At 41.3% G+C, this 24,122-nt stretch overlaps 1 protein-coding gene across 3 annotated transcripts in view; it reads right to left on the reverse strand.

The window, feature by feature from the left end:
* Nucleotides 1-2,445: 2,445 nt before the first annotated feature.
* Nucleotides 2,446-24,122, reverse strand: part of heatr1 (HEAT repeat containing 1) — a 78,185-nt gene continuing 56,508 nt past the window's right edge. For all 3 annotated transcript variants that reach the window (XM_078229598.1, XM_078229599.1, XM_078229597.1), the window contains exons 31-45: nt 23,699-23,828; nt 21,987-22,159; nt 19,486-19,538; nt 16,739-16,862; nt 15,830-15,973; nt 12,325-12,611; nt 11,148-11,298; nt 10,896-11,054; nt 9,768-9,902; nt 7,849-7,953; nt 7,584-7,752; nt 6,311-6,465; nt 5,207-5,365; nt 3,898-4,006; nt 2,446-2,834 (exon numbers count right to left, since the gene is read on the reverse strand). In XM_078229598.1, coding sequence (XP_078085724.1) covers nt 2,746-2,834; nt 3,898-4,006; nt 5,207-5,365; nt 6,311-6,465; nt 7,584-7,752; nt 7,849-7,953; nt 9,768-9,902; nt 10,896-11,054; nt 11,148-11,298; nt 12,325-12,611; nt 15,830-15,973; nt 16,739-16,862; nt 19,486-19,538; nt 21,987-22,159; nt 23,699-23,828 — 2,142 coding nt within the window. In that variant the 3' untranslated portion in view covers nt 2,446-2,745. The remainder of the gene's footprint in view (nt 2,835-3,897; nt 4,007-5,206; nt 5,366-6,310; nt 6,466-7,583; nt 7,753-7,848; nt 7,954-9,767; nt 9,903-10,895; nt 11,055-11,147; nt 11,299-12,324; nt 12,612-15,829; nt 15,974-16,738; nt 16,863-19,485; nt 19,539-21,986; nt 22,160-23,698; nt 23,829-24,122) is intronic.

The raw sequence follows: 24,122 nt of genomic DNA on the forward strand, positions 1-24,122 counted from the left end.
GAGATTTTCCAGCATTTTCTCTTTTGTATTCCGTTACTTCCACTGCCAGTATTTATCGAATTCCCTTTGAAAGTTATTGAATCTGCGTACTTATTAAAATGAGACTCTTTGAATTAACACCAGTCAACTGAAAGAACACCACCAAGATTTCACTTTTTTAAAAAAGAAACTTTACTATATATAAAAAATAAACAAAGTATTATTAAATCTGGACAAACTGTAATGTTAGAGTATAAATCCAAGTCCCACATGACTGCAGCACAGATCACATGATCCCTGTTACCCTAAATATAAAGATATGGGGCCAAAAAGCTACCACCTCGTCTGCCCTGGAGTTGGGGTGGGCGAGGTTCCCAGAACGGGAAGCTCCGTTGGCCTCGAGTGGGATTTTACAATCTCATTCCGAGCAAGGCTGTAAAATCCCACCCACTGTCCCAAAATCTAAATTATATGTAAACTTCATTGCTTCAAACAATGGTGGAAGTTATGTATTCCAAATCATAACTCACTGTCTGCCTTTGATTACTTACTGCGTTTTCCCCTGGAAACAATTTCTCCTTTATCAAAACCTTTAGTGATTTTGGATACCTATTAAATCTCCTTTATTCTCTGCTCTAGTTCACGCCACCTCCCCCCGACCACCAACTAAATGAAACTTCTGATAGCTTGGTGTTTAAACTATAGACTACAATGATCCTTGGCCTTTTATTCACAACTGATTTATTGTCATGTTAGTATACAGTGAAATGTTTTTTGCGTGGTATATAGACAAAGCATACTGTACATAGAGAAGGAAGAGACGGTGCAGAATGTAGTGTTAGTCAGAGCTAGGGTGCAGGGAAAGATCAACTGAGATTTTGAATGGACCCACCTCATACTGATGGTAGCAGGGAAGAAGTTGCTCTTGAGTCTAATGTCTGGATCCAGACATATACTTGTATATGTATAGCCAGCATATACAAGGGGCCCTTGTAAATGCTGGCTACTTTTTTGAGGCAGCGGGAAGTGTAGACCAAGCCAATGGATGGGAGGCTGGTTTGCATGATGGACGACTTCATTCATGACCCTTTGTAGTTTCTTGTGGTCTTGGACAGAGCAGGAGCCATGCCAAGCTGTGATACAACCAGAAAGAATGCCTTTCTATGGTGTATCAGTAAAGGTTGTTGAGAGTCGTAGCTGACATGCCAAATTTCCTTAGCCTCCTGAGAAAGTTGGTGGGCTTTCTTTACTATAGCATCAGCATGGAGGGACCAGGACAGGTTGTTGGTGATCTGGACACCTAGAAACCCGAAAGCTTGTGACCATTTCTGCTTCGTCCCCATTGATGTAGGCAGGGGCACATCCTCCACTACATTTCCTGAAGTCAATGACTATCTTCTTTATTTTATTGACATGGAGGGAGAATTATTGTTACCGCACCAGTTCACCAGATTCTCTTTCCTGTATTCTGTTTTACTGTTTGAGATCTGACCCACTATGGTGGTGTATTCAGCAAACTTAAATTGTGTTGAAAGGGAATTGACCACACAGTCATAGGTGTATAAGGAGTATAATAGGGGGCTGAGGACACAGCTTTGTGGGGCACCAGTGTTGAGGATGATCGTGGAGGTGGTGTTGTTGCCTATTCTTACTGATTGCAGTCTGTGGGTTAGAAAGTCTAGGATCCAGTCACAGGGAGCCGAGCCCCAGGACACAGAATTTGATGATTTTTGTGGGAATGGTTTTGAAGGCTGAGCTACAGACAAAAAATAGGAGTCTGACACAGGTGTCTTTGTTATCCAGGTGATCCAGGGTTGAGTGCAGGGCTAGGGAGATGGTGTCTGCTGTGGACCTATTGACTGGCCTTTCCAAACACCTTTAACTGATGGAACATTTCAAAGGTGTCAGAGCAATGTTGAAAATTAACACCTAGCCAAAGGTGGAGTCATTAGGACTGGTGACCTAAGTTGACTTTATTGAAGCATTCAATTGTAACAGCATCTTTTGGGAGGCGATTGTCTGATTCCCACTATCCATCGTATGAAGTGCTTTAGGATTTGACTCTTAAATAGCCTGGCTCTAACTTGTAAACGTTCAGTTGGTTCACTGACGTCCTTCAACAAGCTAGTGCTGGACCACAAATCTCTAGATTTATTGAATTCACAACTTGCCCTGGTGGCATTTGAAGTTGTTGCTGGTTTACCATAAAGCCCCACTTGAATGTAAAGTATATTTTATTGTTGGGTTGGAGTAGTTTCAATAACTCCCAAAGACTGCCAGCTGCAAACATTCTTGCATTGTCACACACTTCGTTACTCTTACATGTACTGCTTTTTCCAGACTCTTGGATCACATGAGTATGTGTCAATTCCTTCTATGCCATCAGAGTATTACAGTTAACCCTTTACAGGACTTAGTCTAATGCACTTCATTATACTAAATATAAAGGCAAAATGCAATCAATCATTGTTTGTCAATCTATTTATTAAAAGTTGTTGGGCAATACAAATGATTGACAACAGCTATATGGAGGCTGTAGAACTGGCAACTCATCATCCAACCTGAACCAAATCAGGCAGCATATCAGAATTATTGATTTTCATGTATACAAAGATAAAATCCTGTACCTTCGGCACCACTAATCCAACAGCAGCGATGGCGACACATTTAAATAGCTGTGCAAATCACAAATTTGATACTGTATGAACCCCTACTATATATATATATATATAAAATTACACAAACTTTTATAAAAACTTTGTACAATCAGAAATAGCTCTGCAGTGGTTCTCCAAGTATGACTTCAAGTTGCTGGATAACTTTCTGGCAATGGTGCTCCACCTCCTCGCATTCATCTGCCAAACAAAGTACACAATATTTAATTAAAAAGTCCTACTTTGTGGAAGATAAATGTAGGTAATTGAATTGCCGCTGCATTCACTTGATGTTCTGGAATCTCAGGTGGCTAAGTATATGCATCAGTTTACAAATTAACTACCTCAGGGTGCAATGCTCAACTTTCAAGCAGAATTGTCAGTCACAGGTAAGATGAAGCATACATTGAAACCAAATGTTATTCTCATTTCAAAAATACACAGACATTTATCTTTCATAGAATCCTACAGAGCAGGAGGAGGCCCATCGGGTCTGCACTGACCACAATCCCACCCAGGCCCTAACCCCATGCATTTACCCTAGCTAGACCCCCTGATATTAAGGGGCAATTTAGCATAGCCATTCCACCTACCCTGCACATCTTTTGGACTGTGGGAGGAAACCCACACAGACAGTCACCCAAGCTGGGAATCAAACCCCCGGTCCCTGGTGCTGTGAGGCAGCAGTGCTACCACTGTGCCACGGTGCCCCCCCTCTGCAGCAGCTGGTAATGCCTGAAACTTTGTGAGGCTTGTCATTTTTAGAAAGATTTATACGAAGCTGAAAATGGGAGTTGAGGTTTTCTTTTACCTACTTGGGTGAGTGAACAAGACTGAGGGGATGAAATTATTCCCGGGCTACAGAGCAAAATGGGCAATACAAATGGACAGCCCGTTTTACTCTCTGCCCAATTTCCTTTTCCACTGACTTTAATAGATAGGAAGGTCAGGAGGATTGTGGAACAGGCTCGGGTTCACTATTGCTCATTTTACACTATCGCCCAAGTTGAATTTCACTACTTTCTTTTCTTGAATGAACCACAAATATAATTAATTGTCCTACCAACTTTGACAAAGCGTGCAGGAGGTATCAGCATTAATTTCTAGCTTAGCACATCTGCACAATCTGGTTGTCCTTTACAGTACATTGTATGCAGAGCCATTAGAAACAAATAATCACCATACTAAAGCTTTTTAAAAAATAAATATATAACCACTCTTCTGCTACTAAAGGAAAATATTTTAATCCAATTCAATTTCTTACCTTCCAGTAGCTCTGCCAAGAAGGGAATGGTTTCTGGCAGGAACACGATGTAGTTCTCCTTAAGTTTACCGGCCAGTTCCAGCAGCATAATCAGAGCAGAAAATCTCACCTGCAAATTAAATTAATGTATTTTAGCTCTTTTCATAAGTGTGTTGGAAAAGAAAAATGCATCTTAATTTAAGTCAGTCAAATCTGATGTTAATGACCTAGCCCTTTAAACACCTTTCATCCACTCCCTATCCTGAATCAAACAAAGGTTTCCTCTGACGTTTTCTCCCCTTTTCTGAAGATACTAAACTATTTCCCCTGAGGGACTCTCGGCCGATCACACATAAACCAGGTCAGCCTCAGTTCTTCATGCACTGGTAACGAACAATAGACAACCTTCATCAGAAAAAGTAAAGTTAGGCCATTGATATTCATTGAGCACTGAAGAATAGCAATCACTTTATAAATCAATGTCCTTTTATGCACACTTTCCAGTCGGACTTTATAGATAACGATTGAGAGAAAAAAGTAACTCCTCTTGATTTTCCTCCTTGCAATCAGCGTAGGTACTAATACGGTTAAATGCATTGCCCTGTCAGAGACAGTTTGTACTGCACCATGTCAGGTTGTGAAATCGAATTGAATAAACCTGGTAATTTGTGTTTGAGCACTAGAAACAATGACGATAAAAGATGATGGATTGTCCAAAGGATCCAACTGGTTCACTAATATCTTTTGGGGAAGTTGACTGCCATCCCTAGCTGGTCTTAGACTACAAGTGATGACAGACCCACATTGCATGCTTGACTTTCCAAGGGCCTAATTGCAACTAGGAATGGGAAAATAAATATCGCCCACATTCCAAGGAGGAACGAAAAAAAAAAATCAGCTAATTCCACGCAGACCCTCCTGCTCTTTGGGCGGAATTTTCCAGCCAAGCTCGCCCCAAGACTGGAAAATCCAGCTCGAGGTCAACGGCCCTTTCCATGGTCCGCCCCCCCGCCTGCTACGATTCCTGTGGCGGGCGGGACGGGAAAATTCCTCCCTTTATTGTTTCAGCATGTAAGTGGATACTATATTCATCAACAAAACCACTAAGGAAGCCAAATCAAAGCTTTGGCATTTACAGCCAACCATGATTATCACCAAAGCACCATAAATGCTATAAAAAGTTAACACCATTCAATGTGCAACCAACAAAGCTTGATGTTCATAACCAACAGAAAACACAATAGCTAATGAAGCACACAGGTGAAATATGCCTTTTAAAACAAGGTTTTGGGAGAGACTGAACTTCATCCCACCATGACGGTCAACCTACCTTTGACGAGCTGTGTCTTGTCTTAAGCAGGATCTGGTAATTTAGTGGTTTCCAGACAGAGTCATCACCAATAGCGACAGAAAACTGAGCTATACATGGGATAAGGCGATTAGTCACCCTATCCTTGTATTCCTCCTCACTTCCCAGCATGTTTTCCAGCTACCAAAAAAAATCGCAACATATTTAAACTTATTACAAAAGCAACGAATGACAGAGTTAAGAGCAGTCATTAATATATATTGTAATATCCATATGTTAGCAATAAATGATCACAGCCTTGATCCATGATAAATAGATATCGCAAAGCACAAACCCTTAAGCTCAAATGTGTATAGAAGGTTCTCAAATCCACCTGATTTTAGTCATTAAGCGTTTGTTTAAATTTTGGGTGCAGCTTAAATTCCGTTTTTCACTCAAAATTCATGGATGCAGCATGACATTTACATAATGGGATTAGCCAGGTATGATTTGTTGGTCGAATGCTGCAACTTTTGATGAAAAGTGCATCTAAGCAGTGACAATATTAGCACGAGCAGATCCTGACAAGAACAATGCAACAGGGGGGTTCAGATGGCAAAATGAACTACGTAAGCGCTTTAATCACATCATCCAAACTTGTATGATGAAAGTCAAATTTGGAATGGGCTATTCTTTGTGATATAAATGTAATTTTAGTTTTGTCTTCAATTTTGATTTCCCAAGAGGTTCCTTGTAGATAGAAAGATCAGTGACTCCCACACACGCCTCATGTAATGCAGCCAGTAGTGATAGTGTGGATTTAAATACTTGAAGCCAAAACATTTGCACAGCTATTGGAAAAGAGCAGGGGAGTGGGGCTATTTGGATAGCTCCACCAAAAAGCCCGCACAGCCTCAATGGGCCAAATGGCCTCCTTTTGTGCTGTACCATTCTATATAACTGGTTACATGAGGAATGCCTCATGGCGTGTGTACATGATGCTTCATCAGTAATCTAGATATATCACCAAATAAAGACAAGTGGATAGATTACGCGCAGTGTACTTATGTGAATATATGAACTGTGTGCTACTAGGAGGGAGTAGTTTTGAGAGCTAGAATGAAACATTAAAGCAGAGTTACAAACCTGATCTACTAAGGGCATCATGAGAGTATCCGCTCTTTCCTTACTGACAAAGTGTTGAGTGTCGTAGAGAAAGATTTTGTGCATGCAGTCGCAGACAAATTGAAGCAGTAAGCACGATTTCGCCAGGTTCTCGTCCGAGTCAAAGAAAGCTTCGTCTATTTTGGGGAAATAAACAAAATGATAACCCACTAAACTTAATACTTGAGTAATTCTATTGTTAGTTAAACCCAACTGCATTTGCTATTTATTCATAGTGCATTTGATATAAGTAAGGAATCTGACATCAATGACTGCTGATTGGGCCGCCTATATTATGTCTATCAAAACCCTTCATAATTCTGAACATTTTGATCAAATCTTTCCACAAACCTCTACCCCACTTTCTCTAGTCTCTTTGTCTAATTGATGTCTTTCACCTCTGGTATCATTCTCGTAAATCTCCTCTGCATCCTGTCCAAGGCCCTGATATCCTTCCCAGTGTGATGCTCAGAACTGGGCACAATACTCTAGTGGAGTCCTAACAAGTGTTTCATAAAGGAAATTTCCTTACCGTTGCACTCATATTTATAAAAGACAAGGATACTGTATATGCCTTTTAACAGCCTTCTCGACTTGTTCTACTATCTTTAAAGATGTCTATATGTACATCCCAGGCCTCTGTGCTCTGTAGACACTTTGAAATTGTGTCATTTTATTTATACACTCCTCATTCTCCCTACCAAAATGACCAATACGTTTTCTGCATTAAGTTGCATCTGGCATAGGCCTGCCCCTTTTTACGAGTCTACGTTTGCCTCAAGTCTCCGGCTATTCTCCTTACTGTTTACTACATTTCTGAGTTTTGTGTCACCTGCAAACCGTGAAATTACGCCCTGCACACCGAAGACTAGATCATTAATCTATATCAAAAAGAGCACTAACACCAATCCTGGAGGAACTTCATATTTCCATCAGTCTGAAAAGTAACCCATTAACCACACTCTCTGCTGTCTGTCCCTTAGCGACATCTGTATCCTTGCAGTTGCTCCCCTATTAATCCCACAGGCTTCCATTTTGCTAACGAGTATTTTTTGAAAGTTCACGTACACATCAATCACATCTGTCCTTTTTCATTACTTCCATTGAAAAGCCCAACCAAATTAGTTAAACACGATTTGCCTGTGTTGGCTACGTTCCAAGCGTCAATTAATTTTGTCCCAGATTAATGTCTCTTAAAGGTTTCCCCACCACTGGGGTAGATTAACATTTAAATAGACGACAGATTTAATCTTACCAGTTTTGACAGTATTTGTCTGGTTCAGAATATCAGCGAAAGGTTTCACTAACTGCCCAGCAAATAGGGTGAATAAGCCTTTCAGCTTCTCTGCAATGCAGTCTGCCAAACGGTAGAATGTAATCATCCGATCTTTAGGGAATCCCTCAGATTTACTCCAGTCAAACAGCTGATCAGAAACAAACCGCAGGTCAGAGGTTAAAAAATGAAACAGAAATCTACAGAAAAATATCAGGGAGCCACTCATTTAATATCAGTAACATACCTTAAAGAACAGGGGTCTGAAGGAAACCTCTGAAAGTTTCATTATCATAACGACAAGGCAGTTAATTACATGTCCCTCAATTTCTCCCACTTGGTCCAAACTATCCTGCAAGGGTGAGATGGAGGAACAAAAGGAAAATCAGCCTTACATGCTCATTTTAAATTGAATATTAAAAAAACATTTGGAGTAATACTTAACTATATTGTAAATGTGAATATACATATAGCCTTCATCCATCAAGCATAATAAATAATGGGAGTTACCAAGCTTTGAGGCCATCAATGGGATATGACCAGGTTGAACTTCCACGTCTTTCTGACCGTGCAAACTCAATATGAACATGACTGGTTTGCAGAGGGCTGACCAGTGTAGAATTTATGGTAAAATATCAGCAAGAGCAGATAATAAAATATGCTTGTGTGGGCATACTGGTGGTCAAGTGAAGATTTTATGTGAAACAATTCAATACATTATCTAATAAATAAACGCTTGCGTCAAGGTTGGGGCTGGAATTCTCCAACCTCGTTCGCCCTGCAGCCGCTGCCAGTGAGAACGGAGAATTTGGCACTCAGCCAAATCTCCATTCACTGCAGCGGGACTGGAGAATCCCAGCCGCGGGCGAGGTCAGACAATTCCGGCCTACGTCTTTTGTATATCAAGACATCTCAAAACACATTACAGGGCGGCACAGTGGTTAGCACTGCTGCCTCACAGCACCAGGGACCTAGCTTCGATTCCAGCCTCGGGTGACTGTCTGTGTGGAGTTTGCACATTCTCCCCGTATCTGCGTGGGTTTCCTCCGGGTGCTCCGGTTTCCTCCCACACTCCAAAAATGTGCGGGTTAGGTTGATTGGCCATGCTAAATTGACCCTAGTATCAGGGGATTACCAGAGTAATCATGTGGGGTTACGGGAATAGAGCCTGGGTGGGATTGTGGTCGGTGCAGACTCGATGGGCCAAATGGCCTCTTTCTGCACTGTAGGGATTCTAGGATGTCAGATAGATTTTTATGCACAAAAAGCAAGTTAACTCTGCACCAACATCCCACAAACAGCAATGAGATGTAAATGATTTTTCGTAGTTAGTTGCAGGAGAAACATTGGCCAGGGTGGCAGGGGAACACCTCACTCCTCTTTAAATCTCACGGGATCTTCTTTGTCCATCGTGCAACACTGACATGTAGCATTTTGTAGCACAGAAGGAGGCCCGTTAGCCCATAATACCTGCACTGGCTCTCAGTTAACCACAGTCTCATTCCTTTTCCTTTGTTCTTTTCAAATTTCCCTTTTTAAATATGCATACCTTTTCTTTTAAAAGGGTATTACACATTCTGCCTCCACGTTTCTTTCCAGTAGGCATTCCACGTCCTAACAACCTTCTGTGCAAAAGGAAATCTCTAAAATTTCTCCTTCACTCTCAATTTCTGCTACAAAGACAGAAAATGCTGAAAAACCTCAGCAGGTCTGACAGCATCTGTGGAGAGAGAATAGAGCCTATTCTCCAATCTCTTTCCACAGAGGCTGTCAGATCTGCTGAGATTTTTCAGCATTTTTTGTTTTTCTTTCAGATTCCAGCAGCCACAACATTTTGCTTTTAAATTTCTGCTATCTGGTACACAATTTGCCAATTGGTGGACCAGCACCTAATAAATTCTGCACCGCAATGTCAGCCCAGACTATGAACATAAGCATTAGTTGGAGGTTTTGAACCTACTGCCTTTTGACCCACGAGCAGTGCTATCAAATGAGCCACCAGAGATTCAAAATTGGGTTAAGTTGTACATTTTGTGCTTAAATTCAGAAGTGTTCTCCCCCCCACCATCAATTACAAAAGTCACATGCATAAAATTAATTTGTGATTTCCTTTTTATAATCCCATCTTGGAAAATAAAGAAAAATCATTCAGTCTGCGTGTAATACCTCCAAATGGTCTGCTCTGAAATCCAGGGCTTTGAGGAAGAACAGTGTGAGCTCAGATTGATGGGAGTTCAGTTGCTCCTTTTCCACGTTATTAATATGTTCCTTCAGGATATCGAAAAGTGGACCTAAATAACTCTAAGAGAAGATACAAACAAGTTAGAAACTAGCTCTATTTTCTCATGACTAACATCATGCATTAGGTGACAAGGCACACCCGGCCAGTGCTACTGTTACTGTCCAAAGAGGGTGTTGTCAAGTAGGAATAAACAACAGCCATCATTGACTGACTCTTGTCTCTCCATATTCTCTGTCTGAGTTAAACAGTGTGCTGTTGAACTGATCACAACTGAAACTGAATGTCTGAAGAAAAACCTGCAGCACCGGTGCAGACTCGATGGGTCGAAGGGCCTTTTCTGTGCTGTATAACTATATATGCAAAAGTGTGAACAGGGAGGACTGCAGTGTTTGTCCTTTAGAATGCAGGATGTTCCAGCCACATGTCATGTTCCCGACAGAATGACAGACCGATCTGCTGCTCAAGCTAAGGGACACTTGCAGTTTGGACAAGATACTTGAACAAAATAGAAACTGTACATTTCTGCATTATTTGATATGTTCTGTAACATAAAAGAGTTTCAGGAAAGCAATAAAATGTAAAATAATGAAAATTGAATGAAAATAAATGTTTGTTTCGGTATTATGCAAAAATCCAAACCTAATTAAGGAGGATTTACTATTCACGGGTTTATGAAAACATTTAGTATCTCACTCAAAGGCACGAAAAGAAGATCACAACAAAATGTTGTCCAAGTAGCCAACTAAGCTACACAGTGATGCGACTAAATCTATAAAATATATCTGAATACAGATAATTCATTAATCTGGTTAATTGTTTGTGACCTTTTTTACGGTGTAAAATGTTATTGCATATTTCACAGCTTTCATTCAAAATAAACTCCTGCGTGTAATTACTGTACAATAACAAAACTTCCAGGTTAGCACTATGCCTTAACCATGAGGTTTCATGGCCACAGCAACAGGTACATAAACCTCTGGAATTTTCCATCACCATCGACTCAATCAGCAGAGAGAAAGAAAACAGAAATCCCAATGGGAAATAATGCTAACCTGATTGGCATTGGCAAGTTTATCGTAGCATTTGCTAACCGCCGGCAACAGAACTCGAGAAGCCAGCTTTGTGGCCAGCGTAGTTCGAAGCGATGTTAGACGCAGGTCAAGCTGCGAGGAATGACCTTTCCTTGAAGCAATCTTGGTCAAGTGGGAGACCTACAGGAGAATATCACTGCGTGAGTACTTCAGCTTGATGAAAATAACACACTTGGTCTCTGCTGCACAGTAACAGATTTCCACTAAGCTTACTTGTGCCAGGATGTCCAATAGGTAGGGGCTGATGAAATGTGACAATGTTTCTGCAACTTTCTGCAAAGCCGTGACAGCACTTAGTAAATAAATCTCATTGGACAGCAGTTCTTTCTGTTTCTTCAAGGTCTTTAGCAGCCCCGGCATCAGCCTGCACAAAATAAATCCATTCTCGTTAAATGTGAGCATTGGTAAATTTTCAAAACAAAATGGTCTATGAACGGGGACAAAAAAAAAGACTTATTGCACGATGATGTGTTTCCTTCTTACTTCTACCATTTATCTTTAGTTCTGATTCTACAGAAAAGCACTCAGCAAGTTGAACACCATGTGTTGTGGCTAAACGCAGTAAATCTGAGTACTCGGTTCCACGGAGGACATGGAAAATTGACAGCAGATGAAATCTGATTTCAACGTACAAAATTCTCATCTTTATCTGCAGAATCAGAACAAACTAGTTCATACAATATAGTTCTCCCTTACAAATTGTAAATCTTAAGAAATCAGGCTATTCCTATTCAATACAATTAACAAGTTAACAGTCTGAAATATTCTTATAAAGGAGTATTTCCACTTTATACAAATAGTACCCTACCAAAAATGGTTCTTGTTTGCAATTGGGTCTGTAAATTACCCACCTTGTTAGGAGGGACAAATTTCTTTTCTTGCATAAGCTGAGCAGTGCCACAAGAAATCATAGAATCCCTTCAGTGCAGAAGGAGACCATTCGGCCCATTGAGTCTGCACCAACCACAATCCCAGCCAGGCCCTATTCCCGTAACCCCACATATTTACCCTGCTAATCCCTTGGCAATAGGGTCAATTTAACATGGCCAATCAACCTAACCTGCATATCTTTGGACTGTGGGAGGAAACCAGAGCACCCGGAGGAAACCCATGCAGACACGGGGATAATGTGCAGACTCCACACAGACAGTGACCCAAGCCGGGAATCGAACCCAGGTCCCTGGTGCCGAGAGGCAGCAGTGCTAACCATTGTGCCACCATGCCACACTTGTTACATGGTATAACAAGGTATAAATGTTATATAGTAACAAGATTATGGTATAAATGTTATATAGTAATGAGATTTTTCAGGGTACCAGTCTTTTACCTACTGTTACAGATTACAATTTTGATCCTTGTACATCACATGCATCTTTCACAGGTTCTATACCTTGGAAGCTGTGGTATTGCCATTGCTTTGAGTGCAGTGGTAACTTCAGCGATGCAAAGCAATGCACTCCCCAGCACATTCTTTTCCTTCTCTTCGTTGTCTGTGATGATGTCAACAGCAGATGCCAGCACAGGGACAAATGAACCCTGGTGATTCGTACCAAAGCACCTGCACAGGAGCTTCAGGCTGAAGAGGGCTGTCTGACGGTTAACGGCTTGTTCCACTTCTTTTTCTTTCCAGCACGCCACCGTCAGAAGGTCCTCAATCAGGCTCAAAAGCAAGTTCACCTGGTGAGACAAGATACCAGGCTTAAGTAACCATTTCGTACAAAAGAGGGGACAAAAGAAAACCAAGAAGACTAGAAATATGAAATGTTAAAATCTCGTTTTCGGTGGCATGTGTAAGTTGTCTAGATAAGCGGAGGAAGTTATAAAGAGGTTTAGAAAGACCAACAAGATGGTCCATAAACAAGGACAAAGAAAAAAGATTTACTGCCCACCACATGGACAGCAGCAGCTGAAGAAAGCCACTCCACCACCACCACCACCTTCCCAAGGGCAATTAGGGATGGGTCATAAATGCTACTCTAGCTCACCAGCGATGCCTACATCCCCCAAAGGAACTAATGTGTGAGGACAACACAATGGTGGATGAAGTCTGACATGAGGAAACATTAGATTATTTTTGGACCCAATTGGACTACTTATGACGTCAATCCATATCTGAAGGAGAAACATCAGCTTTCTTCCAGATTGCCAAAATGTGGATTCCCTGCATTGCCTTTCGGTTTTTGGTTTTCATGTTGCTCAGTCTCTTGAATACCCAATGGATCAAATTATGACTGAGAAACACTTGCTTGATAAACTTGAATCCTTTAAAGAAATAATAATGTATTGAAAGGGAAATACACTAGAAGTTTGCATATATTTATTTTCAAAAAGTGTTTGATAAGGTACAGCGCAGAAGGCTTATTGGTACCATTAAGAGTAAATACATGGGCTGAGCAGCTTTTGCTATGGGGGAACCAGAGAAAATGGGGAGTTTGTTTCACTTAAACTAAAACGGTTAACAGGAGCGAAAACAGCAAATGCTGAAATTGTCAGCATATTTAGATGAAAGGTCAATTTTAAATTTTAAGCTCTGTGTTTATCAGTGCGATAGTTACCCAGAAGCTAAAAGTTGTTATAATTCTTCTAACTGTCCCTAGTGTTAGGGTGCCAGATCAGAAACTGCAAAGTATATTATGAAGCCACGTTAGATCCCAACAATTTTTCTATTTTGGCATAAATCTGAGGAAACGATGCTTTGCCTCATGAGTGATTCCACTGACAAATTAGGGCCTTTTTATCAAAATAAGCTTGATTCATAACATAATTTAAGTGTAACTCTAATAAAATGAAACAGTTTAACTCTTAACCGTTGAACAACCTTTGAACATGAAAAGAAACTCTTAACTGCTAACTTATCACTAGTCAGTTCCAATTATTCAACATTTCTCTTATAGACTTAAAACCCACTTTAAAATTATAGTTAGCAAATCTAAATATACTCGCTCGGACTTGGGCTAACAGCTTTGGAGATTCCAGAGAGATTTTCTGGAGAGGAAGTTGCTTGTAGACTGCTATCTTTAACCAGCCTTCTCCAGCAACTGCACTCTTTTTAAAATGAGAATGAAACTGTTTTTTTCTGCTACAAGCCTAGCTCCTCCCATTAACATAAAATCGCATGACTCGGTCAACCCAGTCTGAAACCCCCAGGAGAACGTAAATAAACAAAGGTGCATTAACTCTGCAAAGTAACACATTCCTCGCTAAAATGAATTATCCTGTTTTCTTAGCATCTGCTGCCTTCCTTCCAGTCAAACCGACTCCCTTGTAGAAAAACACAATCTTAAAGCAGTCCTCCTCAACATACAATGTATTAATAGCACAGTATCAAGTAAAGTTTATTTATTAGTCACAAGTAAAGCTTACATTAACACTGCAATTAAGTTAATGTGAAATTCCCTTAGTCGCCACAGTCAGGCACCTGTTCGGTTCAATGCACCTAACCAGCATGTCTGGGTAATCATCACTCTGGGTAACTATTGTTGCAACACCATAGGGATCATAAGACTTGTAATTTAAATTGCATTTTCGGAAGGTTCTCAGTCCAAGGCAAGTGTCCAATGGAATTCTGAATTTCTCGGGCAATTGCCACGCAATCTTCACTCAGGAGCCTCTGGCCAAGCGGGGATTCCCCACGGTTTCTTTGGGGTATCTCCCAGATACACTGCCCTAGAGCTCAGAAGTTATGGCCCTCAGATTTCCAGCATCCACAGTGTTTTGCTTTTATATTGAGGTCCAGAGGAAATCTGATCTTGAATAACTGGTGTAGGTGTGATGGGCTGAATGGTCTCCAAATGTCAAATACTTTGTAGTCACAATGCTCGAAATCCATCCAATTAATTATTGCCCAATGATATTGGACCATCAGCCTAAAAATAGCTGACAAGGACACAAAGTCCAGAGGACTCTCGTCTTTCTTAAGATGCTGGCACGGGTGTCCCAGAAGTCAAAACAAACCACTTAAAAATAAACATACATGGTTCTCCGGAAATTCCGTTATTTGTTATAACCAAGAGGTTGGAGAGAAGGAAAACCAAGAGGAGACCCTCTGATGGAAAAGATAAATTTGTGATTATTTGAAGAATTCTCAAGCTACTGGACTGATGTCTCTAGCTCTCCACCTTCACTCAGCCCCAGTACTCCAGCTGGCCACATCAGATGTTAACAGCTGATCTTCTGTGCTCAGTTTCCCCCACACCAGTTGTGTCAGTGGACTAAAAGGAATAGGCACAACTGCTCTCCAAATGCAATAAAGGTGAGTGCTGTATACACTCAACACCAGTGTCCTTACAACAGTTTTACAGCCTCTATGTTGGTGGCAGTGCCAACTTGGAAATTAATACAGGCTATTTAATCATAGTCACAGGAGCACATTTAAAAGGGTGTGTCTGACAGATCAGCAGACCAGAGTTGTGGACTGAATCAGGATGAGCACGACTGCTTTAGCGTTAACTCAAAGTAAAGGGAAAAACATTGCAGGGCTATAGGGGAAAGAGGAGATTGGGACCAATCGGACAAACGAGTTGTCACAGTCCTAATGAGCCAAATGGTCTCATTCTAGTGCTCCCATGTTTCTGGGTAAGGGTCTATGGTTGGTTCGGGGGAGCATTTGTAAGGGCCAGCTTTCTCACGTATGTGATGGGTCTTCTGGCTGAAACTGTGGGTGTGCATGTCCGTGTTGGGGCTCAGATCAACATTAATCAGCTGAAGAGAGGGCTCTGTTTTGAATCAAAAATGTAATGCTGGCAGCTCTGTCTTGTTCCTTCAACACCTGAAGCTTCAAGGTTGTGAACCTCAAACTATGGCAGCTTGTACATTATTCAAGTTCCTTTAAATCAATACTGTTTATTTAGGTAGAAGCATTTGTGTCTCATTTTAAAAGAGAATGAAGAACTCACCTGATGTTCCTGGCACACTGTCTTGTGCTGCTGGAGCTTATTATTGAGGAGATCCATAGCTTTACGTCGAACTGAAGGTAACTGATTACTCATTAGCCCTCGTATCACTGGAATGAAGGTTTCTGTCGGTAGCAAGGCATTCACCTGTACCAAGGAGATAAAGGAGTGTTCAGATGGATTACTTTGTTATTATATCCTTGTCAAGTCAGGTTCATTAGCTAATGCCAGCCAATTAAATCCATCCAGTAACAAATGCAGGGGCACGTTGGCACAGTGGTTGGCGCTGCTGCCTCACAGCGCCAGGGACTTGGGTTCGATTCCCGGCTTGGGCCACATTCTCCCCATATCTCCGTGGGATTCCTCCGGGTGCTCCGGTTTCCTCCCACGGTCCAAAGATGTGCGGGTTAGGTGGATTGGCCATGTTCAAATTGCCCCTTAATGTCAGGGGGACTAGCTAGGGTAAATTCACGGGGTTATGGGGATAGGGCCTGGGTGGGATTGTGGTCGGTGCAACCTCGATGGGCCGGATGGGCCTTCTGCACTGTAGGAATCTATGATTTTATGAGATCAGGTAGGACTAGATAATCTATTTTGGTGATGTTGTTTGAAGGATACAGATCAGTTCTTCTTCAAATACTGTCCTGAGATCTTTTAAATCACTTGAGGGGCAGAAGGGACTTCTCAGTTTAATATTTCATCTTAAATGCAGCACTCCAGCATTCTCTCAGTACTACATTCCAATGTCAGCTTGGATTATGTCCTAAGCCATGGAGTTGGGAGTCAAATGGAACCAAAGTCGACATCCAAATGAATATTCCTCTCTCATAACAATCTGCATTGTCAGTTGCAAGAACACCACATTTAGTTTTTTGAAAAGTAAGACTCCAACCAGCTAGGTTTCAAACTCACCTTATCTAAGACATCATACGACCGGTTGAGTAGAGCTCTCCAGAATTTGGCCGTTGGTTTCTCTGCATTCTCCTCCACGCTGTGAGCAACCACGTTGATGTAGCACAGAACTTCCTCCAACAAACTAGGGAAACAGAACAGGATCAATGCATGAAGAACCGCTCCGGAAAATGATCCAGGTTTAAATACAACCTGATGACCAACGGTTTACCAAACAAATTCAAAACCTTAGTTGCTGCTAAGCTTTAGTGGTTTAAAATACCCACTTTAGATATTATACAATGCAATGTGACAATGGCCAGAATTTTATGTTGCTCGGGCGGATGTGCGTGCAGTGCAGAAACATGTCAAGACACACGAGAAAACGTGCACTCACGTGGTATTTCGGTTGCCGCACATAGTTGGAAGTCGGAAGTGCGCCCACCGACAAGCAAGCAGGCAATTTAGCCCATTGAGGGGCCAAGTGAAGGCTATTTGACATGGCCTGTCTGCCTCTACAGTTGGCGGGCGGGCTGACTAGTCAAGTGGCCTTTACATTTCAGCTGCAGGGTGGGATGAATCGTCAAGGCTGAAATAGAATTTTAAAAAGATGTCTGGGGACTGAGGTTTGTGCTCGAGTGTGCTGTCTAGACACTCTTTGCAGTGATTTTTCCATTCCAGTAGGATTGGGGGGGGGGGGGGGGGGGGGGGGGGGGAGGGGGAGTCCCCCCAAGCATATTGGTGGGGTACGTCCCCGGTTACAACACCCCAGAGCTTGGAAACTATGAGCCAATGCCACCTTTTTTGTTTCTTATCTAAACTAATTGGAGGACCTGAATGATGATAAATTAAGGATGGTAGTCCCATCACCTCCATACTAAGAGCGCGATTCGGTACCTAGACTGCAGTGGCTGAAGAAGTCTGCACACCACCAACTTCTCGGGCCAACTACTGGTGGGCATAAAATGCATACTTGTCAGCATCATCCATATCAGAGGGAAAATAAAAGTAACAAGACTTGTAATTATTCCGATTCTTTAAATACATTATAATTTGATGTGGCCACTTTATTCAGTTTTGTGCTTATTTATGATAGTTAGCTGTAAACTTCAGCTTATGATCCTCTTTGACGTACAAAGCTCCTACAATTGAGCGTGTTGAGAAATTACTTGCAGTTGAGTATCAGTGAACACCACAAGCTCCGTCAGGCTTTGGATTTTTTTTGGACTATTTTCCTCACATAAAATTGGAAACCAGTTACATTCAAGTGCCATGTTTTCAATTAAAATGGGTTTATGCAGGTTTAGTGCTCTCCTTATTGTAATCGCTAAGACAAAGGGGAGCTTGTATGTTAACCTGCTATCTTGTTTCAGGTTTTGTACAAACACCTACGCCGATTACTGTCGGGATGACTTAATAATTTGAGCCCAGCAGAGCGAGTCTGCTCAACAATGTGTGCAGTGTGTGCACGCAGCCAATATCAGTGAAAGACTTACTAGCAAATTATTGAATGGGGAAGTTGATGAGACAGTCCACCCACTTCCTGTGGTAACAAAATGGAGAGGAGAATCTATTCCTATGGTCAGCCAGTCAGCATGACCTGCTCAGGGAAATACCTAGTTGGCTTATTGAAAAATCAGTATTGACCATGTAAGCCAGAATCTGTTTTAATGTTAGACCAAACAGTGGTCACACTGCTTATCCAGGGTAAGATTGCCTGGCTAATAATTTTCGTTCTTAACGAGGGCGGCACGGTAGCACAGTGGTTAACACTGCTGCTTCACAGCTCCAGGGACCTGGGTTCGATTCCCGATTCGGATCACTGTCTGTGTGGAGTTTGCACATTCTCCTCGTGTCTGCGTGGGTTTCCTCCGGGTGCTCCGGTTTCCTCCCACAGTCTAAAGATGTGCGGGTTAGGTTGAATGGCCATGCTAAAAATTGCCCCTTAGTGTCCTGAGATGCGTAGGTTAGAGGGATTAGCGGGTAAAATATGTAGGGATATGGGGGCCGTGCCTGGGTGGGATTGTGGTCGGTGCAGACTCGATGGGCCAAATGGCCTCTTTCTGCACTGTAGGGTTTCTATGAATCTAGGAGGAAGTGAAACTGAAGCCAAGTGGTGAGTTTTGACCATAACCTATCCTGTATATTCACATGTTGTCCGTAAGATAATGGAGCCAGACAATTCATATCAGACCTGGTCTCATTGAAAATATTTTCAGTCTGTCTATAAAAGATTTGAGAAGTAGAAGAGAGGGCACGTATGAAAGATTGGAAAAGGCTACAATTCCTCAGGTGGAGGGCAAATCAGTTCCTGAATGCGTTTGTGCCCTTTGCTATAAGAACTTTTAACAGGGCTTTGGTGTATGGGCGAGAATATGCACACACAGTGGGACTCACTGATTGACTAATTTAATGCATTGGAATATACATATTTAATTAAAGTTAAATCTCTGTGATAGGGTAATTTTCTTACTTTTACTGCTGTTATTCATTCATATCTATCTTCTTTTAATGAATGAACAATTTTACAGGAAATGAATTTCTGTCTGGATAATAGTGATATTGAAATTGAATTGACACAATATCCAGTTCAGCTTACAAGCCAGCACTTCTGTTACCGCACCTGGCTTATGCTATTGTATGATTAGATATTGGACAGTACAGGTAGGATCTTGAATTTAAGACAGGGGTTGTTTATAGGAGGGACAGCACTGTGAACACCAAAGATTTATAACAATCACAATAAACTGCAGCAGACAATTGGCTACCTTTGTTCAAACTTCTGCAATTGTCCTTCTTCAGAATTATCACACTCTGCAACCTAATGTAAAGGCAAAGAAATTCAGTGAGCACACTTAACATTTAACAGGAGCTATTTTGTGAAAAGCAAGTGCCTTCCAGCACAGTATAAATAATCCACAGCATGGAAAGAAGCCAACTGTTCTATGTTAGAGCTTATATTCCACACAAGCTTCCTCCCTAGCCTAATTACCACTTCGCAAGCCGCCCACATATTCCTCTATTCCTTTCTCCCTCATGTCAGCAACAGGCTTCCTTTTAGTGCCCATAAACTTTACTGTGATTAGCAAATTCTAATGGAAAGAATGTGGTTTGATTTAACTTGACAGTGCAAATGATTTCCCCAGGTAGACCTTTTTCTGTGACACACCACACTGATAGCACTGTCTGCAGCAGGAGATTAGCAAATTAATTCATACTCAGATCCATGGGGCCCCCTTATTTTGAAATAAGAACAGAAAATGCTAGAAATGCTCAGCAAACATGGAAAGGAAAACAGAGCCAGCATTGCCTGGTATGGAGGGTATTAGCTGTGAGGAGAGATTGAATAAACTGGGATTGTTCTCCCTGGAAAGACGAAGGCTGAGGGGCAACCTGAAAGAAGTATATAAAATTATGAGGGGTATAGATAAGGTGAACAGTTGGAAGCTTTTTCCCAGGGCAGAAACGACATTTACAAGGGGGCACAAGTTCAAGTTAAGGGGGGAAAGGTTCAGTGGAGATGTGTGGGGGAAGTTTTTTCACACAGAGGATGGTGGGGGCCTGGAATGCACTGCCAAGTGAGGTGGTTGAGGCAGACATATTAACGACATTTAAGACTTATCTGGATAGACATATGAACAGACGGGGAATAGAGAGATACAAGTGGTTGGTCTAGATAGGACAGTGTGATCGACGGAGGCTTGGAGGGCCAAAGGGCCTGTTCCTGTGCTGTACTGTTCTTTGTTACATGTCGATGGCCATACATTAGAATGCTGCTTTGGTTTGAATCAATGCGCACTTTTTTAAAAATCAGACTCTTCCATCCAGCATTTTCCCCCTCGACAGTTAATACTCCTGTTCAAAATTGTTTTTGTTTTCAAATTACTCGCAATAAACCCCAAATCAGTTATCTGGAGTCTCATGAGTGACATTTTTTAAATTTTCAGCTATCACAAACATGAAGTAATTTTAGCTTTCATTCTGTACAAAACAAAACTTATTGCTAACCAGGCGCTTGAGACGCCCAAATAAATTGCTCATTAAAGGAATTGGCTTGAAAATGCACTCCAGAAAGCAATAAAATCAAAGGATTATTTTGCTGTTTTCAAGTAAAATAAATAGTGAACTGAAAAATCACAATAGAACTGGAAATGGGTCAGATGCTGTGAAGCTGCACGGAGGAATAAATAATTGACAACCTTACATAAATAAGGTAGCACAGTGGTTAGCACTGCTGCCTCACAGCTCCAGGGACCCGGGTTCAATGCCCGGCTTGGATCACTGTCTGTGAGGAGTTTGCACGTTCTCCCCGTGTCTGCGTGGATTTCCTCCGATTTCCTTCCACATTCTGAAAGACGTGCTGAATCCGAGCAGGCACCGGACTGTGGCGACGAGGGGAATTTCACAGTAACTTCATTGCAGTGTTAATGTAAGCCTTACTTGTGACTAATAAATAAACTTTACTTCAAAAAATACGTTGGATATAGCACAGAAAAGCAGGACATTCAGGTTACCCGTTCCATGCTAACGTTTATGCTCTACTCGAGTCTCCTCCCATTTTTCCTCATCTAAGTCTATCATTGTAACCCTCTATTCCCTTCTCACATACCATGCTTGTCTAGCTTTCCCTTAAATGCATCTATATCATTTACTGCAACCAATCCGTGTGGTAGCAAGTTCCTCATTCTCATCTTTTGGTTTAAAAAAAAGTTTATTTTGAATTTCCCTCTGGATTTCTTCGTGACTATCTTATATTGGTAGCCTTTAGTTCTGCTCTTCCTCAAGTGGAAACATTGGTTTTGTATCCACTCTTATTAAAAACTTTCATCATTTTAAATATTTTTATTAGGTCACCCCTTGCCTTCTTTTTTCAATGGAAAAAACACCCAACCTGTCAAAACTTTGACATGTACAGCTACAAATTTCTGGTATCATCCTCATAAATCTTCTCATCTTCTCCAGCACTTTGATATCCTTTTTATAATTGAGAACTTTTTGGGCAGTGGAGTGTAGCAAGATATAATGGAGAGTTCTCTACTAACAGACCTTGGCCTGGACCTATCGTTAGGCTATTTCCTGGAATCTATGGAGTTAAGTGGATCTGCACAATAAACTGGATTAATTCTGCTCATTCCATTGAAGGCTTAAGAAATTAACATTGGTTTACGACTTAGAGGACAGCAAGTTCAATATTAAGCACCAAAATACTCAGGGTGTACAAATGATTCTTTACAGCTAATTACTTATATTCGAAGCAAAACAAAATTACCTTCCCAACGAAGCTGTTAGAGGTGAGAATTTGAGCCATAAATGAGACAGAAAGAAATTTGAAATGCCGCAGCTGTTTAGCTGTATGAGTATCTACACTAAACAGTGGTTCCGCTTCACTCGGCTTCCTTGCGTTGCTCCTGGCTGTCCTACTTTGCCCCTGTCCATCGCCCGCTATCAAATAAAACAGGTTCAAGAAATCAGTTTGCAAAAACATTCGCTCCAAAAGGAATTCTGTATGTGTTAAGGAATTTTAATGAGGCCTAGGCATTAGGGCAATTTAGCGACAAAACAATGATCAATTTTATCAACATGCAACAGGAAAGAACGGCTGCACGAGTGTTTGGCACACTGAAGTTTCTGGGAGCTTCTCAGAACACGCCTGAATGGGGAAAGTAGAAAACGTAAATATTGATAGCCAAAGTAACCATGAAAGGAACAAAAAAACACATTTGGGGAATAAAACTCACTGCATCAGTCACCTCCACTTTGGATGGAGAACGGTGTGTGGAGGCAACACACTTAAAAAATACACAAACCACAAAAGAGCTGAATTAACTCCGTAAACTGATCTCCATTGGATTCTTAATCAGTGAAGCAATCCGACATATCAATGACAATACTCATTGGAATGCAGAAGAATGAGGGGAGATCTAATAGAAACATAGAAGATAATGAAGGGAATAGATAAGATAGAAGCAGGGAGGCTGTTTCCACTGGTGGGTGAAACTAGAACTAGGGGCATGGGCTCAAAATAAGGGGAAGCAGATTTAGGACTGAGTTGAGGAGGAACTTCTCCACCCAAAGAGTTGTGGATTTGTGGAATTCCCTGCCCAGTGAGGCAGTTGAGGCTACCTCATTGAATGTTTTAAAAGCAAGGACAGATAAATTTTTGAACAGTAAAGGAATTAAGGGTTATGGTGAGCAGGCAGGTAAGTGGAGCTGAGTCCATGAAAAGATCAGCCATGATCTTATTGAATGGCGGAGCAGGCCCGAGGGGCCAGATGGCCTACTCCTGCTCCTAGTTCTTATGAAATCACACTTAAACAGACTGGGCTGAACTTCCGCTGCTGTTTTTCTGCATGACCGACATAACATTAAAGGAAGAGCCATGGAAATGGTGGGAAAATGGTGCAAAAATACTCTTTTCCCAGGACTTCTGTAGTGCTTCTAACTGAGGTTACATTGGGTAGAGAGAGAACATTCATGGACATTCACCCCCCTAGATTCTTAGGTATCGAGTAAACTTGTTATACTCATAAAACAAAGCAAAACGAGTCCTCTAGATGGAATGTTTTTATTCTCCCTTTTTTTGGAGATCTGCAGAATTTACAAGATGCAATGCTTAAAAAAGACAAAATCAACCTCACAATGATCAAAGTGACCAAGCTCCACAAATAATACAGGAACAGCTTAAAAGTTTGTGCAGTCGGAACAGACAAGAAGCTAAACAATCAGGCTTCACAGTAATTTACCAGTTTGAAAATAAAAACAAGGACTAATTTATAAAGGGCTTTTATAATGAGCAGTGCCGGAGTGATAGAATAATGTTTTTTGGTGACCCATCAAGCCTAATAGAACTTCAACTACTTGAATGTTCTGTCCTGGGACACACCTTTTCCCTGTTGAAATCACACCATCTTCATTTAAACAGACTGAATTAGGCTTTGCTGAAATTATATGAAATGCTTAGCCGCAGTTAACAGCACTTACTTTCTTCCTTGTCTTCTGGGAGCTTGGATAAGTAACGCAAAATGTTGATGAAGCTCTGGAGCTGCTCCTGAACACTGAATTCACAGCAAACAGCAATCCAGAACTCAGTGTCTCTTTCCAAAACAGCCTCCTGTTACATAAGGAAAAAACAGAGAGCTTTGTGGGAGAGGGAAATAAAATCCAATTTGTAAATTACTACTTTAACCAACAGAAATTCAGTCAGGCAAACGGTCAAGGGGCAGGGAGTAGGAGAAAGAGAGGTGAATGACTCATCTTGCTTGCACTTGGAGCAAGCAAAGTCTTCTTTACCTTAAACAAGACTTAATTTTCATGCATCATTCTCTCTGACATTATAACTGCTAAAATCCATATGGATACAGCTTGACTGCCACTACATCCTTGTGTCAAGTTGTCGCTGTTTCTC

This window comes from Mustelus asterias, chromosome 15, assembly GCF_964213995.1.
Source record: "Mustelus asterias chromosome 15, sMusAst1.hap1.1, whole genome shotgun sequence".
NCBI classification, from domain to species: domain Eukaryota; kingdom Metazoa; phylum Chordata; class Chondrichthyes; order Carcharhiniformes; family Triakidae; genus Mustelus; species Mustelus asterias.